Source organism: Leucopleurus acutus, assembly GCF_964270905.1.
Source record: "Leucopleurus acutus genome assembly, chromosome: 14".
NCBI lineage: Eukaryota > Metazoa > Chordata > Mammalia > Artiodactyla > Delphinidae > Leucopleurus > Leucopleurus acutus.
In genome coordinates, this window is record NC_139156.1 from 85,248,566 (window position 1) to 85,267,872 (window position 19,307).

Sequence of the window (19,307 nt, forward strand, 5' to 3'; positions counted from 1 at the left end):
TGTCACGGCTAAAATCACTGTTTGCAGCATCTGGTCCCTTTCAGTTTTGACTTAAAGAGCTCAATGACTTTTTTTCTTTTTGAAGAAGAAAGACTTGTGGTTCCGTCTTAAAAAAATTGCCAACTTGGTTTTTCTTTTTTTTCCCCTTTCGGCTCTTCTCCACACTGGTTACTACTCCACATGTCTGGCTAATTCAGATTCGTGGTGCTGCCTTTCTCGGAAAACTCACTTTTGTTTTTCCATGATCCATTTTGTGAAACGGGTTTTTCTCCACCTTCACCTATTGATGTAGAAACGGACCCTCTGCTATGTGAGTCTGAGTGCAGAGGCTGCGGTGAAGCCTCGAGGGCTGTGGATTCCTGGGAATCTTCGGCTCCCAGCCTGTTCCCTGCAGCCTGTCTACATTGCCTCCACAGTGGAGCCTGACTGTCTGAAGTCTGTAGAATGTTTCCTGGAAGGACAAGGCTGGAAGGGAAGTTGGGAAGCAATGTGCTTGCTCCAGAAGTTTGTGGCGGAAATTGTAATAAGAAGAAAACTTTTTACTTACCTTGTTTTCTCTTTCTCTTTACTCTCTTCATTTTCCTTTACTTAATTGATACAACCCACCTCCCTGCCACAGTGGTTCTTTCTTCTAGAGCCCCGTGGCATTTTATTCATATCTCTATCATGTGGATTATTTAGATATGTAATTTTTCTGTCTCTACATATCTGTCTTTTGTGTAGACTCCTGACGTTTCAAGACCTTTGGACACCTATTATATACTTAAATATTTGAGTGAAAAAATGAAGACCTTTTGTTGAAAAAGATAAAAATAAATAAAATATCTACTCAGCATATGAATGCAAGTATCTGATGGAAGGCGGTGTGCTGAAACAGCTTGAGGACCATTTTAGGGGCGTACTACCAAGCTTCAAAAGTTATTCGATAGATTTACACAAAGAGAGAATTAACTTTAGTTTTGAATGTGTGAAGAACAGGGTCAAGATGTCTAGGTGTGAACAGAGACTTGATCATTCTTGGTGTGTCTTTGGAAAATCAAGGCCCTTATCTTCCTTTAAAAATGTGAATGATCAAGAGAGTGAATGGAGGACTTATTTTAGAAAGGCAGTTCTGGACACAAAAAATCCTGGAGGAAAATATGGAAGGAGAGCTGTTAGAAACACGACAAGCTTTTTGTGTAGAAATCTTAAAATATCTGTTTACATGCTGGCTGAAAGAATGGTAACCCACCTTGGCTTCAAAAAAATGATCTGAGCAGCTTATGAGTATGTGAGGTGTACAAGAGGATTACAAAGGAAAACAGACTAAACTGAAAGGAATTGGGGTGGGATAGGGAGGGTGGGAGGGAGGGAGATGCAAGAGGGAAGACATATGGGAACATATGTTTATGTATGACTGATTCACTTTGTTATAAAGCTGAAACTAACACACCATTGTAAAGCAATTATACCCCAATAAAGATGTTAAAAAAAAAACAGAAACCTCCCCAAAAAAAAATTAAAAAAAAAAAAACAAAACTGAAAGGAATTTAGGATGGGGCAATAAAATGAGGCTAGGGTGAACTAGCATCCTGAAGTGTATTTCAGAAGGACTTGGCAGTTTTTAAAGGTAGTTGAAATTTATGCCTTGGGTTTAAGGTAGAAGGGAAGTGGAAACAAGTCTGTATCACGCCTTGTGTGTCTGTGAAATGAAAAGCAACAGTCCCAGAAGGACAACTTTGCTGTCCTCTAGTATCCAAAAGAAGGCTTTCTACTGGTTCTTAATAAAGGAGATTCTGTGGGATGAAATGCAAATAACAGCATCCTGACCCTATTTCCAGGTCTGTCCCAATGCTTTAACACATGTTCACTTGAGGTAAAGCAGAGATTCTGTAAGGGGCCGGGGGATGTTTGATGGCATTCGTCTCTCAAGGAATAAAATGCTCTAGAAGAGATCAACTGTGTCTCCTGGAAATGATTCTCCACGTTAAGTTTTATTTTGATCAGCCTGCATTTCCCCCTTATATATGCAAGCTAACGCCCATGTGTGGACAACCTTTGTTGGCAATGACGGGCAGATCCAGACTATTAAATAATCAAATATGCAGAATAGTGTTGACTCCTTTTAGGAAAATTACATGTATAACCCCATCTTCATTTGTGGAAGGACAGGGTATACCAGAAGTAAAGACATCTACCATTTGTTAGGCCACTAATCGTAAGTCATGCTATTTAAATGAAATTTAATGAATTCTCTTTCAATTAAATTGACTAGATTTGAATCAAATTGATGTATAGAATTAAAGAAGCATAATTTAGTTATTTTATATAAGTGCATTTCTCACTAAAATGTAAGTTTTTAGAGATTTCTTAATTCATTTTTCAGAAGGCATATTTTGTATATTTAAAGGGGTGATTTGATTTACTTTCCCTTCTTACCAGAGTGTCATGTCCTGCTTATTTTTCTTGCTGTCCCCTCTACAAATGTAAAACTCATCCACATATGTTTTGTTTTATAAGTCATAGGCTTATTTGTGATGATAGAGAGATCATTTCTAGAACATATTTGGAATTGTGGGGAGTCCAGAACTGTTTGTGAGGTAACTTTAAAAACATGGAACATTTGAAGTTTTGTCAGGAAGGTTATTTCTCCTACTTTGTTTCACAGTAATATTTTAAAACCAGTCTAGTTTCTTAATCCTTAGGGCAGGTGAGTGGAGGAGTTGGCAGTTAAGATGTGCCCTTGAGAGCTTCCCTGGGTCACTCCGAAAGCAGCCGTCCTGTTGATGAAGGGGGCTGTCTGGACTGTCTTCGGACGCGGGGCTGAGGAGGAGGGGCTCCCGAAAGCTCCAGGCCCTGCGGGGAGGATGTCGGGGTGAGGGCCCGGGGGTTCGCACAAGGGGTCGTCGCTCTGAGGATGCTGGAACCCAGTGGGCTTCTTACCTGCCTGCCCACGGGCTCCCGACTCGGCCGGTGCTCAGAGGCAGCTCACTGGGCGCAGCCCGGGCCCTGGCTTCCCTCTACGGGCAGCGCTTTTTGCGATTTTTCATGCTTCTCTTTACTCTTTCTCTTTCCCTTCCTTCTTTTTTCTCTTTCTTACTTTTATTCTCCCCTATTTTCTTTCTCCTTGACATTTATTTTTCTTTCTTCTCTTGATTATTCTCATTCATTTTCCCCTTGCTTTATAGTTATTCTATACATTTCTTTAACCTTAACATCTTGACCCTCTAGAACTCCTGTATTACAGCTTATGATTTTGAAGAGAATATTTTGACGTATAAATTTCTCCTAGATGTCATGACACACTGATTCAAGGAAGTAAGTGTAGTGAAAGAGGTGAGGGTGGGAGAATGAACTCAATTCAGGTAGCCATTGAATTAGATAGAGAGAAACTCAAAGTTTAGGTGTAGGTGATCAAAACATTGCAATATTGATAAGTCTTTCTAGTTCATTGTTCTGGTGAGGTGTACACATTCTTTTTACCATCAGAGCCAGAAGTTTGCTTTTTTGGGCAGGTCACGAGGTCTAGGGCTATAGACAAAAGCTGGGAAACCCTGCGTGCGTCTCTAAGGGAAAGAACTATTCGTGACACCCCCAGGAGACCCTGTGGGCTCTTCCTGCACCATCTACATAGAAAGACAGGAAGAGAAAATGTTCTAGTCTGTACAAAGCCCCAGGACTTTGTCTCAAGTCTCCTGTGTTTGGGAGGATTTGGAGGTGACGAAAACCAGCAGAAAACAAAAGGCATTCAAGACTCTGGATTTGCTTTAATATTAACTGTCCTCGCTTTGATGTTAAAGCTCTTTCTTCAAAACTGGCCAACTCTGGTGTTGTGTTCAGAGTAGAAATTTGTCAGTGTAAGAGACAAACGTTTTGATTAACTTAGTGAAATGCAGTATTTGGGAAAAGGCCTGCATTGTTAATATTCTGTTGCCACAGTGACACGTGTTGGTGAGTGATTATGTCATTGCTGTTCTCAGTGATTTTGTCCTGAAAGATGTTCTCTCAGCTCAGGTGCAGGCCCAGCGCCCACTTTCCTGGGGCTCCTGCTTCGCTTCCATGGTTTCTTCATTCTTTGATCTCTCCTTTCATCTCCTCCCACAACTACTCAACACATATTTTAAACATCTGCGGTGCACCGGGCACTGTTGTGGATGCTGGGGATTCATTAAGAAAGAATCTACGAAGTCTTTCTTCACAGTGTTTGACTTAGTCGAAGGGAGAGTGAAGTCGGCAAACAAGTGAATTCTGCAGGCTTTCCTTAGAGAACCCACACTGTGGAGAGAGAGAGGGAACAGGGTGCTCCCGGGAGCGGGTGGGGGCGGGGTCACAGAGTGCTCTTGGGAGCGGGTGGGGGTGGGGCCACGGGGGTGCTCCCCGGAGCGGGTGGGGGCGGGGGCAGACATTCTCTCCCTGCCCCCATTGGACATCCTGTGGCCAGAGCGGGACTGGCGTGTTACAGGGTGTCAGGAAGGCCAGTGTGGCCAGAGCCCTGTGAGCGGGTGTGGAGCCAGAGAGGTTGGGGTGTAGGCAGGTGGAAGGAGGTCCGTGGGCCCAGGTGGAGACGGTGCTTTAATCCAAGTGAAATGAGAACTTTCAATTTAGTTTAGCAATATGTTGTATGATTTAAACCACGACTGCCTTTTATTTTTTCTATGCATTGTCACATACATGTCACATACTAAAATGCTGCTGAATTGGGAAGGTCTGAAGTATCCCTCAGAGCGACAGCTGTGTGCTGTCAGGTGTCTGGTCTGCATGCCAGTCGGGGGCAGGGGGCAGCGTGAAGGTCAGGTGACAGACTCATCTTTGTCTCACCACCAGCCACTGTGTCGGGGCCTCGGTTCCTCACCACAGATGCCCAGGATGGGCAAGGGGATCGTTCTCAGACTCCCATCCACAGAGCGTTGGGGATTCCTGGAAGCTCTCTTAGGTTTTTATGTAACTCCCGTGCTAGCTTCACTTAGAGGAAAGTATCCCCTAGCTTAGAAAACAAAAGAAAACATGGCCTTGGTTACCCCTTAGGTTTTCCAGCATGAAGAATTTTCAGTCCCGTAGGTTCTCAAATGACAATTACTCATTGCCTCTTGGTGAGCACTCATTACCTCTCACTGAGAGTGGAAGGTCAGTTGTCAATAGTCAGGTAAGGCATCCAAGATCCCACCCTTCCAGACTGGGGAGTTGGCTTCTGTCACTGTACAGACTTAAGTGAATAATACGAACAGTGAATGTATTGGCAGATACTTCATGGCACAAAGTAGAAACTAGGAGTTGAGACAAATAATCATGACTGATGTGTAAAGAAGGGTGTAATTTAAAAAATACCTAATGACATGAGTGTGTCATTTTGTGTGTTACATGTACTCAAAAGCAGTCATGTCCTCATAACACGGAGGTATAACCTGGGTGTTTGGATGCTTATTATGAAAGGTAGCCTGGGTGTTTTGGTGCTTATTATGGTTGAAGGTATATTACAGTTAGTTTCATTTTGTGATCAGAGAAATGGGAAAATTTGCTCTTTAACATATTGCCTGTCTTCTTCCTTTTCAACCCAGAGTCTCAATCTGCTGTTTTAGAAACTCCGAAAAAATATTCAGATGCTGCTCAGCAGGTAAGATTTAATTAGGATGTCAGCTCCCTTTCCTCTCTTATTTGCCTCTGCTTTATCTTTCCATCTGCCCAGCCAGCTAGGTGGCCATGTTTCTCAGCCTGCAGGGGACTCCAGTCAGGTGGGAGGGGGTTTTCTTTCATTCAGACTTTGTGAAGGAAATCAGCCTGGAAGTGGCACTGGGCACAAACTCCTCAGCATCCATGTTGTTCCATGTCCTGCTGGAGAGCTGGGCCCACAAGTGCTGGCTCCATCAGGAAACAGCGGCTGCTCAGGTGTTGTATAGAGATGGGCCTGGTTGCACTAAGAGTCACGTGGATATGATTTTTTATAAGATGTGCCAGGGCTTTTCTAAAACCAAATAATATTCTTAAGTTGCTTTGGTGGATGAAACATTAGTTAGTGTCTGTTTAATTTCCACAGAAACTTTCTTATTCTGTTACTAAAGAAGCCACATTTTATGCCTTTTTTTCTTGCACCAAAATGCACTTCCTGTAAAAATAGGAAACACTTATATGAAATAGTAATTGTGGTTAGCAATTGCTTTTTTGGTTATAAAACCATTTTTAAAATTTATTTATACATTCTCCTAACTCTACCTTTGAAAATAACTTAGTGTTAGAAATTACCACCAAGAAGTGTGTTTTCTGGAGTGGGGTCTGAGTAGAAAATGAGACGGCTGCATCCTGAGTTTCAGGCCCAGGTCAGTTTCTGGTCAGTTTGTGACAACATACTCAGGCTATCTGGGACATAGTGTTCTTCTCTGTAAAATCAAAGAATCTGTTGATTTTTGAGAACTTTTCCAAGTATGAAATGACTTCCTTTTTTAAAAGAAGCAGCCCTGCATCATACATGAAAGTTTATTCCTCCTGGAGGATAAATAAGGATATAAATTGGTTGAGAACTTCGTTTTATAAATTATCTGGTGCTTTTCAGAAATATAGCTATTCTGTTCACTTTCATAAGAGTAAAGATGCTCTTAAGGATAATGTCATAAAACAGGTTTTCCCAGCTTCTTCTTCTTTTTTTTTTTTTTTTAAGAGCAGAGACTTCCATCAGGCTGGGGCACTTGAAGAGCCCTGGTGGACTGAGCTGGTAGTTCATTAACTGTCATGATTAGCCAGTAGTGAATACAATGAAGAAAAACGAAAAGAGGTTAAGAGAAATAAAGTGAGAAATAATTAAGAAAAACAGTGCCCTCAAAATATCTTCTCATTATTTTTGCAATGCTTTTTTTGGCATGACTAAGCTGTGATCTGGGATAATATGTTAGATCTTTCTAGTTCTTATTTCCAGGACGTATATTACTGAATTCTCTGTTATATTGATAATGCCAAAGAAAACCTGGACAAAAAGTATTCTATACTATCAACGGTGACCAAACACCAACAACATTACTTTGTGTATTAAGATTCCAGCTGGAATAATTCAAGGCAGATATTCATGTGTGTAAAATTATAGTGATTTTCTGTGTTTCATGAGCTCTGAACCAATAATAAGCAGAAAACCTGATGAACTGGGTGATTTTAAAACACCTCATGTTACAGCTTGGAAACTCACAGGGGAAATAGATTGATTTAAATTTCACACCTTCTCATTTCCTTGTTGCCAGTGAAGTGTCTAGAAGCTAGAAAATATAATAAATTAATTTGGTGGTAAGATTGTTGGGAAGCAGTTGAAGCCTAGCCCTCAGTAATGACATCATGTACTCTTGGAATCGGTGACTCTTTATCATAAGTTTACTTAGGGACTGGTTCGTTTTTGAGATGATGTGTGTCTCTTTCATAAGAGCCTAAAGTAACCACCATAAAAGGGATTCAGGAAACTAGAATTAATTACCTATGTACTGTGCACCTGTTCTTTTACTGCATTATCTTATGTGATTCTTATAATAACCCTTTAAAGTAACTATTATAATTCATATTTAACTGATAAGAAAATGATGTTTATAGGAGTTAACTTGCTTCAGACCAAAAATTGATAAAGGGTAAGAGCCATGGTATGAACGTAGGTCTGTTTGACTTTATACCTCCTGTTCTCTCCACTATGACAAAAATTAGACTTTTGCATGTGTAATCAAACTGCAGCTGTTTAATACCATCTCATGCCAAAATCATCAAATGGATGAGGTGAGAAGTTTATTTTAAGTTATTCTATTGTATTTATACCATTTATAAGAAACTGATGTCAAGATATGTTTTAGAGGCATAGATTGAAGCTGATTAGGTCACAGACACATGTTTAACTCTGCTAAATTGTGTCGATTTTACTAACTTTAGTGCTTCACTGCTCTTTAAAAAAAAAGTACAGTTCTGTTTTTTACATAGAACGCCTTGCCTCTTAGTCACTAGAGAGCAGTCTGTCTGTGAGCTTCCCCTGCAGAGGAAGTGGGGGGCTTCCTGTGGGTTTGCTGTGTGACTGATGAAAGCTATGCACGCAGAGAGTGGGGCCCTCCACAGAGGTGAAGTGCATCCTGTGCTCTCGGTTTTCTTTGGGTGTGCATCCAGGCACCTGTTCTCTCCATCCAAGCATGCTGGAATTTGCGGAATTGGTTCTGTCTTTTGCTCTCTCCCTGTAATTAATAATTCTGAGAGCGCCATATCCCTAGACAAAACACATGATTCCTAAAGCCTTTTCTCAGCTGGAAGGAGTGGAAGGTGCGGGGATCCTCTGCATCTGTGGAGGGAGACGTGTGGCCACCCCTGAGTGTTGTCACCCATGGTCTCATGGGATCAGGAAGTTGTAAAACAAAACTGCTTTCTTTAGACCTCACTTACTGATTAATTTCAAGTAATATGCTCTGAAATCTGCTGTATCTAAATAATTATTTCATAAAGCGAAACAGAACTGTCTCAATTCTGTTTTTTATTCTTTGGCATTTGAAATACTATTTAAACTGTAAATCCTTTTGTATTCTACAATATATAAATAGCCAAATGTCAATTACATTCTCTAGAAACATTTACTCCTATGTTAAATATTAATATATGTTAGCTAAAGTGGTTACCACCCAGTTTTAAACTAATTTTTAAATTATATAAATAATTTTAAATTAATAATAATAATTTTGAAATTATATATAAAATGTGTGCTTCAAAGTATTTTCCTAAAATTCTCAACATCTTTCTGATGTAAATGGACTAGTTGAAAGGTAAAGAGAATAGAATTTGATCTTTGAAAACTCTAGCTTGGGGTAGGAATTGGTACATCAAAGCAATTGAAAGTTGGGTCTTCCTACACTTTACGGTATGGATTAATTGAAAACAACCACGTCTATTACAAAGTGTTGGATAATGAAAATAAATTAACCAAGATCAAAACTTTCTTACCACATATGTTGTATGCAACTGAATTCTCAAAAGTCAGAAAAATGTGTATGATTTGAGGTGAGTGGCAAAATCCTATTTCAGTCCAGTTTTAACCTCCTTCGAAATTGGCTTAATTCTCTTCCCCCAGGATCCTGCTCTGATCAGTCCTCCCCAGTCCTCTCAGTGCCTAATTGGGTTACAAACTTAATTGAGGAATTGAGTATTCTTTTCTATTGGTTCTCCTTGTAGAGTATCTTTTCTAATGCTCTTTATACAATGACTACTCACTACAATTTATTGCTTTTTTCAGAAACATGTTTATTTAGGAGCGAATCATGGAATGTGTATGAACGAGGTGGGGTGGCCTGGTTGATGGCACTTGAGGGTTACTCACCTGTGTCTTGACAGAGGCAAGTTCAGAGAGTGAAACAGAATTGGTCAGATCAAAAGAACGGTGTGGGGAACGTACTTCTGAAGGAATAGTGATGGAGACACAGAAACAAGGCACTTGAATTGCATGAGAATGTATTAGACATATCAAAGGTTAGGGGAAAATCGTATGTTCCTACTGAACTCTAAGGCAAAAAGTGACATTCATTCACATGTTAATTATAAGTCCAGCACACACAATTTCCAAGATGAGTGAGCAACTAAAATATAGACCAGAGAGAGGCAGCTTCAAGATGGTGGAGGAGTGAGACATGGAGATTGCCTTCCTCTCCACAAATACATCAGAAATGCATCTACACGTGGAACAACTCCTACAGAACACCTACTGAACACTGGCAGAAGACCGCAGACCTCCCAAAAGGCAAGAAACTCCCCACTTACCTGGGTAGGGCAAAAGAAAAAAGAAAAAACAGAGACAAAAGAATAGGGACAGGACCTGCACCAGTGGGAGGGAGCTGTTAAGTAGGAAAAGTTTCCACACACTAGAAAGCCCCTTCACTGGTGGAGACAGGGGGTGGCGGGGGGGGGAAGCTTTGGAGCCACAGAGGGGAGCACAGCAACAAGGGTGCAGAGGGCAAAGTGGAGAGATTCCCACACAGAGGATCAGTGCTGACCAGAACTCACCAGCCTGAGAGGCTTGTCTGCTCACTTGCTGGGCCAGGTGGCGGCTGGGAGCTGAGGCTCCAGCTTCGGAGGTAAGACCCCAGTGAGAGGACTGGGGTTGGCTGCATGAACACAGGTTGAAGGGGGCTAGTGTGCCACAGCTAGCTGGGAGGGTATCTGGGAAAAAGTTGGGATCTTCCTAAGAGGGAAGAGACCATTGTTTTGGGGTGCACGAGGAGAGGGGATTCAGAGCACCACCTAAACGAGCTCCAGAGACGGGCGTGGGAGATGAGCATGAGACACTAAGGTTGCTGCTTCAGCCATCAAGAATCCAGTGTGCAAGCACAGGTCACTATCCACACCTCCCTTGCCGGGAGCCTGTACAGTCCACCACTGCCAGGGTCCCATGATCAAGGGCCAACTTCCCTGGGAGAACACACGGCACGCCTCAGGCTGGTGCAATTATAGGGGTCCCGCTGACCTCTGCTACTCCAGGCTTGCCCCGCATTCTGTACCTCTTCCTCTCCCCTGTCTGAGTGAGCCAGAGCTACCTAATCAGCTGCAAGTTTAACCTCGTCCTGTCTGAGTGAAGAACAGATGCCTTCAGGTGGCCTACAAGCAGAGATGGGGCCAAATCCAAAGCCGAACCCCAGGAGCTGTGTGAACAAAGAAGAGAAAGGGAAATCTCTCCCAGCAGCCTCAGGAGCAGTGCATTAAATATCCACAATCAACTTGGTGTACCCTGCATCTGTGGAATACCTGAATAGACAACGAATTATCCCAAAATTGAGGCGGTGGATTTTGGGAGCAATGATATATATATTTTGTTCCTTTTTTTCTTTTTGTGAGTGTGTATGTGTATGCTTATTTGTGTGATTTTGTATGTATAGCTTTGCTTTTACCATATGTCCTAGGGTTCTGTCTTTTTTTTTTTTTTTAAGTATAGTTTTTAGCAATTGTTATCATTGGTGGATTTGTTTTTTGGTTTAGTTGTTCTATTCTTTCTTTTTTATTACTTTTTAATTTTTTATACTTACTTTTTATTTTAATAACTTTATTTTATTTATTTATTTATTTTTCTTTTACTTTCTTATTGTCTCCATTTTCTTCTGTGCTGTGTGGCTGACAGGGTCTTGGTGCTCCAGCCGAGTATCAGGTCTGTGCCTCTGAGGTGGGAGAGCTGAATTCAGGACGTTGGTCCACCAGAGACCTCCTGGTTCCATGTAATATCGAAAGATGAAAAATCTCCCAGAGATCTCCATCTCAATGCTAAGACCCAGCTCCACTCAAGGACCAGCAAGCTACAGTGCTGGATACCCTATGGCAAACAACTAGCAAAACAGGAACACAACCCTACCAACTAGCAGAGAGACTGCCTGAAATCATAGTAAGTTCACAGACACTCCGAAACACACCACCAGATGTGGTCCTGCCCATGAGAAAGAACAGTTCCAGCCTTATCCTCCAGAACACAGGCACTAGTTCCCTCCATCAGGAAGCCTACAAAACCCACTGAAACAACCTTAGCCACTGGGGCAGACACCAAAAACAATGGGAACTACGAACCTGCAGCCTGCAAAAAAGGAGACCCCAAACACAGTAAGTTAAGCAAAATTAGAAGACAAAGAAACACACAGCAGATGAAGGAGCAAGGTAAAAACCCACCAGACCTAACAAATGAAGAGGAAATAGGCAGTATACCTGAAAAAGAATTCAAAGTAATGATAGTAAAGATGATCCAAAATGTTAGAAATAGAATGGAGAATATACAAGAAATGTATAAGAAAGACCTAGAAGAACTAAAGAGCAGATAAACACTGATGGACAACACAATAAATAAAATTAAATATTCTCTAGAAGGAATCAATACCAGAATAACTGGGGCAGAAGAACGGATAAGTGACCTGGAAGATAAAATAGTGGAAATAACTACTGGAGAACAGAATAAAGAAAAAAGACTGAAAAGAATTGAGGACAGTCTCAGAGACCTCTGGGACAATATTAAATGCACCAACATTTGAAGTATAGGGGTCCCAGGAGAAGAAGAGAAAAAGAAAGGGATTGAGAATATATTTGAAGGGATTATAGTTGAAATCTTCACTAATATGGGAAAAGAAATTGTCAAGTCCATTACGCGCAGAGAGTCCCACAGAATAAATCCAAGGAGACACACACAAAGACACATATTAATCAAAGTATCAAAAATTAAATACAAAGAAAAAATATTAAAAGCAGCAAGGGAAAACCAACAAATAACCTACAAGGGAATCCCATAAGGTTAACAGTTGATCTTTCAGCAGCAACTCTGCAAGCCAGAAGGGAGTGGCAGGACATATTTAAAGTGATGAAGGAAAAACCTACAACCAAGATTACTCTGCCAAGCAAGGATCTCATTCAAATTCAACAGAGAAAATAAAACCTTTACAGAGAAGCAAAAGCTAAGAGATTTCAACACCACCAAAGCAGCTTTGCCGCAAATGCTAAAGGAACTTCTTTAGCAGGAAACACAAGAGAAGAAAAAGACCTACAATAGCAAACCCAAAACGATTAAGAAAATGGTAATAGGAACACATATTGATAACTGCCTTAAATGTAAATGGATTGAATGCTCCAACCAAAAGACGTACACTGGCTAAATGGATAGAAAAACAAGACCCGTACGTTTGCTGTCTACAAGAGACACACTTCAGACCTAGGGACACATACAGACTGAAAGTGAGGGGATGGAAAAAGATATTCCATGCAAATGGAAATCCAAAGAAAGCAGGAGTAGCAATTCTCATATCATATAAAATAGACTTAAAATAAAGCCTATTACAGCAAACAAAGAAGGACACTACATAATGATCAAGGGATCAATCCAAGAAGAAGATATAACAATTGTGAATATTTATGCACCCAACGTAGGAGCACCTCAATACATAAGGCAAATGCTAATAGCCATAAAAGGGGAAATCGACAGTAACACAATCATAGTACGGGACTTTAACACCCCACTTTCACCAATGGACAGATCATCCAAAATGAAAGTAAATAAGGAAACACGAGCTTTAAATGATACATTAAACAAGATGGACAATTAATATTTATAGGACATTCCATCCAAAACCAACAGAATACACATTCTTCTCAAGTGCTCACGGAACATTCTCCAGGATAGATCATATCTTGGGTCACAAATCAAGCCTTGGTAAATTTAAGAAAATTGAAAGCATATCAAGTATGTTTTCTGACCACACTGCTATGAGGCTAGATATCAGTTACAGGAAATATCTGTAAAAAATACACACACATGGAGGCTAAAATCTACACTACTTAATAACCAAGAGATCACTGAAGAAATCAAAAAGAAGTCAAAAAATACCTAGAAACAAATGACAATGAAAACACGACGACCCAAAACCTATGGGATGCAGCAAATGCAGTTCTAAGAGGGAAATTATGGCAATACAATCCTCCCACAAGAAACAAGAAACATCTCAAATAAAGAACCTAAACTTATACCCAAAGCAATTAGAGAACGAAGAACAAAAAACCCCAAAGTTAGCAGAAGGAAAGAAATCATAAGGATCAGATCTGAAATAAATGAAAAAGAAATGAAGCAAAACAATAGCAAAGATCAATAAAACTAAAAGGTGGTTTTTGAGAAGATAAACAAAATTGATAAACCATTAGCCAGACTCATCAAGGAAAAAAGGGAGAAGACTCAAATCAATAGAATTAGAAATGAAAAAGGAGAAGTAACAACTGACACTGCAGAAATAAAAAAGATCATGAGAGATTACTACAAGCAACTATATGTCAATAAAATGGACAACCTGGAAGAAATGGACAAATTCTTAGAAAAGCACAACCTTCTAAGACCAAACCAGCAAGAAATAGAAAATATAAACAGACCAATCACAAGCACTGAAATTGAAACGGTGATTAAAAATCTTCCAACAAACAAAAGCCCAGGAGCAGATGGCTTCACAGGTGAATTGTATCAAACATTTAGAGTAGAGCTAACACCTGTCCTTCTCAAATTCTTCCAAAATATAGCAGAGGGAGGAACACCCCCAAACTCATTCTACAAGGCCACCATCACCCTGATACCAAAACCAGATAAAATGTCACAAAGAAAGAAAACTACAGGCCAATATCACTGATGAACATAGATGCAAATATCCTCAACAAAATACTAGCAAACAGAAAAGGATCATACAGCATGATCAAGTGTGGTTTATCCCAAGAATGCAAGGATTGTTCAATATAAACAAATCAATCAGTGTGATACACCATATTAACAAATTGAAGGAGAAAGTCCTTATGATCATCTCAATAGATCCAGAAAAAGCTTTTGACAAAATTCAACACCCATTTATGACAAAAACCCTGCAGAAAGTAGGCATAGGGGTAACTTACCGCAACATAATAAAGGCCATATATGACAGACCCACAGCCACCATCATTCTCAGTAGTGAAGAACTGAAACCATTTCCTCTAACATCACGAACAAGACAAGGTTGTCCACTCTCACCACTGTTATTCAATATAGTTTTGGAAGTTTTACCCACAGCAGTCACAGAAGAAAAAGAAATAAAAGGAATCCAAAATGGAAGAGAAGAAGTAAAGCTGACACTGTTTGCAGAAAACATGATACTATACATAGAGAATGCTAAAGACGCTACCAGAGAACTACTAGAGCTAAGCAATGAATTTGGTAAAGTAGCAGGTTACAAAATTAATGCACACAAATCTCTTGCATTCCTATACACTAATGATGAAAAATCTGAAAGAAATTCAGGAAACACTCCCATTACAACAAAAAGAATAAAATACCTAGGAATAAACCTACCCAAGGAGACAAAAGACCTGTATGTTGAAAAGTATAAGACACTGATGAAAGAAATTAAAGATGATACAAACAGATGGAGAGATATACCACGTTCTTGGATTGGAAGAATCAACATTGTGAAAATGACTATACTACCCAAAGCAATCTACAGATTCAATGCAATCCCTATCAAACTACCAATGGCATTTTTCACAGAACTTGAACTAAAGCATTTCACTCTATGTATGGAAACACAAAAGACCCCGAATAGCCAAAGCAACCTTGAGAAAGAAAAACGGAACTGGAGGAATAAGACTCCCAGACTTCAGAGTATACTACAAAGCTATAGTAATCAAGACAGTGTGGTACTGGCACAAAAACAGAAATATAGATCAGTGGAACAGGATAGAAAGCCCAGAGATTAACCCACTCTCATATGGTCACCTTATTTTTGATAAAAGAGGCAAGAATGTACAATGGAGAAAAGACAGCCTCTTCAATAAGTGGTGCTGGGAAAACTGGACAGCTACATGGAAAAGAATGAAATTACATCAGTCCCTAACACTGTACACAAAAATAAACTCAAAATGGATTAAAGACCTAAATGTAAGGCCAGACACTATAAAACTCTTAGGAGAAAACGTAGGCAGAACACTCTATGACATAAATCACAGTAAGATCCTTTTTGACCCACCTCCTAGAGAAATGGAAATAAAACCAAAAATTAAACAACTGAGATCTAATGACATTTAGAAGCTTTTGCACAGCAAAGGAAGCTGTAAGATGAAAAGACAACCCTCAGAATGGGAGAAAATATTTGCTAATTAAGCAACTGACAAAGGGTTAATCTCCAAAATTTACAAGCAGCTCATGCAGCTCAATATGAAAAAAGCAAACAACTCAATCCAAAAATGGGAAGAAGACCTAAATAGACATTTCTCCAAAGAAGATATACAGGTTGCCAACAAACACATGAAAGAAAGCTCAACATCACTAATCATTACAGAAATACAAATCAAAACTACAGTGAGGTATCACCTCACAGCAGTCAGAATGGCCATCATCAAAGAATCTACAAACAATAAATGCTGGAGAGGGTATGGAGAAAAGGGAACCCTCTTGCACTGTTGGTGGTAATGTAAATTGATACAGCTGCTATGGAGAACAGTATGGAGGTTCCTTAAAAAATTAAAAATAGAACTACCATATGACCCAGCAATTCCACTACTAGGCATATACCCTGCGAAAACCATATTTCAAAAAGAGTCATGTACCACAATGTTCATTGCAGCTCTTTTTACAATAGCCAGGACATGGAAGCAACCTAAGTGTCCATTGAGAGATGAATGGATAAAGAAGGTGTGGCACCTATATACAATGGTATATTACTCAGCCATGAAAAGAAACGACTTTGAGTTATTTGTTGTGAGGTGCTTGGACTTAGAGACTGTCACACAGAGTGAAGTAAGTCAGAAAGAGAAAAATAAATAGTGTACGTGAACATATATATATGGAATCTAAAAAAAAATGGTTCTGAAGAACCTAGGGGCAGAACAGGCATAAAGACGCAGATGTAGAGAATGGACTTGACGGGGGAACTGGAAGGGTAAGCTGGGACGAAATGAGAGAGTGGCATGGACTTATATATACTACCAAATGTAAAATAGGTAGTGGGAAGCAGCTGCATCACACAGGCAGACGAGCTCCATGCTTTGTAACCACCTAGAGGGGTGCCATAGGGATGGTGGGAGGGAGACGCAAGAGGAAGGAGATATGGGGATATGTGTATATGTATAGCTGATTCGCTTTGTAATAAAGCAGAAACTTACACACCATTGTGGAGCAATTATACTCCAATAAAGATGTTAAAAAAGAAAAAAAGAAGGAAGGGACTAAATCTCTATGTCTTCTTTTTTATACCCAGTGCCTAAGTTAATATGTGTAGAAGGAATAAATAATAATGCCTGTTAACTTAAAAAAAAAAAAAATATATATATATATACCAGAGTAAGAAAAAGACGGATTAAAGGAGATGAGGAAAGACGTGGTTGCAGTCCAAAATTATGGGTTAGTATTGCTTGAAGTTTGCCTCAGACTCTGAACCTTCTTATGTGCCATGAAAAACACTTTGGCGCAGGGACGGGGTCCTAGTCTGGAAGAGGTGAGACACAGTGAAGTGCCTGTGGCACCGAGTTGGAAAATTGTGACATTTTAGCAAGGTGTTCACCATGATGCATTATGGGGAAGACAGGGATTTTCTGGAAAATACATTTTCATTTTATGGAAACTCCACCTAGCTGAGAGGACAAAAAATAGACATTTTAATTTTAGAAATAAAGAAAAAAGATAAATTGGTTCGTCAGTTTTAAGAGTGAAAACCATCAGGCATCTGGAAAGCAGTTACAGTTTGTGGTGAGAATGTCAGAAAAGCATTAGAGGTCACACATTGTTTTTGCTTTTCTCTGGGGCAGTAGGACTTGCAGGTGAAATCAAGTTGTGTCTTTGTTCTACTGAGCTTTAGCGGGTGTAAAATCCCTTTGTGCTGGGCAACATGGTTGATGACCTGTGGAGAAGGGCAAACAGTTCAAGCAGCTGCTCTAAAGCAGCGGTACCCAACCTTTTTTGGCACCAGGTTTCGTGGAATACAGTTTTTCCACGGACGGGGTGGTGGTGTTTAGGCAGTAATGTGAGTGATGGGGAGCAATGGGGAGCGGCAGATGAAGCTTTGCTCGTTCTCCAACCGCTCACCTCCTGCCGTATGACCCGGTTCCTAACAGACCGCAGACTGGTACCGGTCCACATCCTGGGGGTTGGGGACTCCTGCTCTAAAGGGATGGCTGAGCTGGTAAAAGTTCATAGCTTATAAAGGATGCTTCTTGGACGTGTGCTGACATGCCGTGTGCAAGGTAGTTGTGGTAGGTATTGAAGGAAATACAAAGAATTGTACGGTCTTGGGCCCTTCCATATATATAAAATGATCTGCAAGCTGTAATGTGATTTGGCCAAGGTATTTAGTGTATGTTGTATTACAGAATTTAAAAAATGGGAACATTTTTGAGAACTTATAATTAAAGACAGCTTCTTAGGAAGGGAGAAATTTAGAGCATGTCCTCAAAGTGATCATTTTTGGACAGAGGAAGGGAGGAGAGAGAGCATTTCAGATGGAGGAGAGATTGAAGATCCAGATGTAGAAATGAGCATGCATCGCAATGGGAGGATATGGCAGGCGTGGGAGTCCTGATGACGTGAGGGGTCGCACCCTCCATCCCTCCAGGCTCGCCGCAGCCCTGTTGGGTCCCTGCAGTGGTCTCCCAGCTGGTCTAGTCACCCCAGTCTCAGTCCCTTCTGATCTGCCCTCCACAGCCCTCCAGAGCTGTCCTTAGAGGAGCCAAATGTACTCATGTCTGCTGTCTGCTCATGGCTTTTGAGAGAAGATTCAGACCCCTAGGTGACATGCAAGGCTTTCCCTTGCCATCCTCTGCTTTTAACCTCATCACCCACTATTTCCTACATGTCTGGTTTCTTACAGCCTTAAAATGACACCCTTGTTTTCTAGGCATTAGCATCTTTCATAACTGTTTTTGATATCTTTTCCTTCTCACTCCTACTGCCACCTTTTAATTCACTGAATTCCTATATCTTAGTCTAAACTCATGTCAAACTTCACTCCCTCTTAGACACGTCCGCAGAGAGGCCTCCATCTAGAGACCCCTTTTGATACCTCTGCTCTGGGACCTTATACTTACCTTGCTTTTCCATAATTATTGTGTTACACATGTCTTATAGACAGCTGACCTCCTTAAAGCTAAGACTCCCCCTATTCTACTTGTCCCTCCAATATCTAACATAGCACCTGACATTTTTGGGCAGATCAGAAAATGTTTGATGAATGAAGAAATATATCAGGGACCACACTTACTAGAGCAGAGGTGCTGGTTGGGGAGTCATAGAAATCCTCCTTCTGTTCACCCCATGGTGACTGAGGATTGGCTTTGGACCAGTTTTCCTGGGCACAACTCCCAGCTACCCCACTGTTACCCGAGGAACGTTAGCAACGTATTATGTTCTCCATACCTTAATTTCCTCTTCTACAAAATGGGGATAATGATAACTCCGATCTCATAGGGTTTTGTGAGATTTAAATGCACTGATTTTTATAAAGTGCTTAGAAGAGCTCCTGGCACATAGTAGGGTACTTCAAATGTTAGCTGTTGCCTCGTCATTATTGTCGCTATGTTTGGGCAATACTCTGGCTTCCAAAGTCGCTGTCATGGTGTAGTGTTGATCCTCATTATTTATAGATTCTGTATTTGCAAACCTGACAACCAGCTAGAATTTATTTGCAGCGCCCAGATCACTGCTTGCAGGGCTTTCCCTTCATTTGCAGGCACGTGCATACACCCCTGAGCCACACCACCAGACTTGCTGTGAGCTCTGTTCTTTAGAAGTTTAATGACCTTAGAGGCTAGTTGTGTGTTGGTGCAGAGGGTGGTTAGAAGGTGAGACATTTATCCATGGATCATCACTGAAGGGAAACTGCAAT

General features: G+C 40.6%; 1 protein-coding gene across 1 annotated transcript in view; it reads left to right on the forward strand.

Annotated features, from left to right (window-relative positions):
• Window positions 1-19,307, forward strand: part of FMN2 (formin 2) — a gene marked incomplete at both ends in the record, with an annotated part of 325,661 nt that overhangs the window by 87,601 nt on the left and 218,753 nt on the right. The window contains one exon of the mRNA XM_082854885.1: window positions 5,535-5,590. Within this exon, the coding sequence (XP_082711011.1) occupies window positions 5,535-5,590 (56 nt within the window). The remainder of the gene's footprint in view (window positions 1-5,534; window positions 5,591-19,307) is intronic.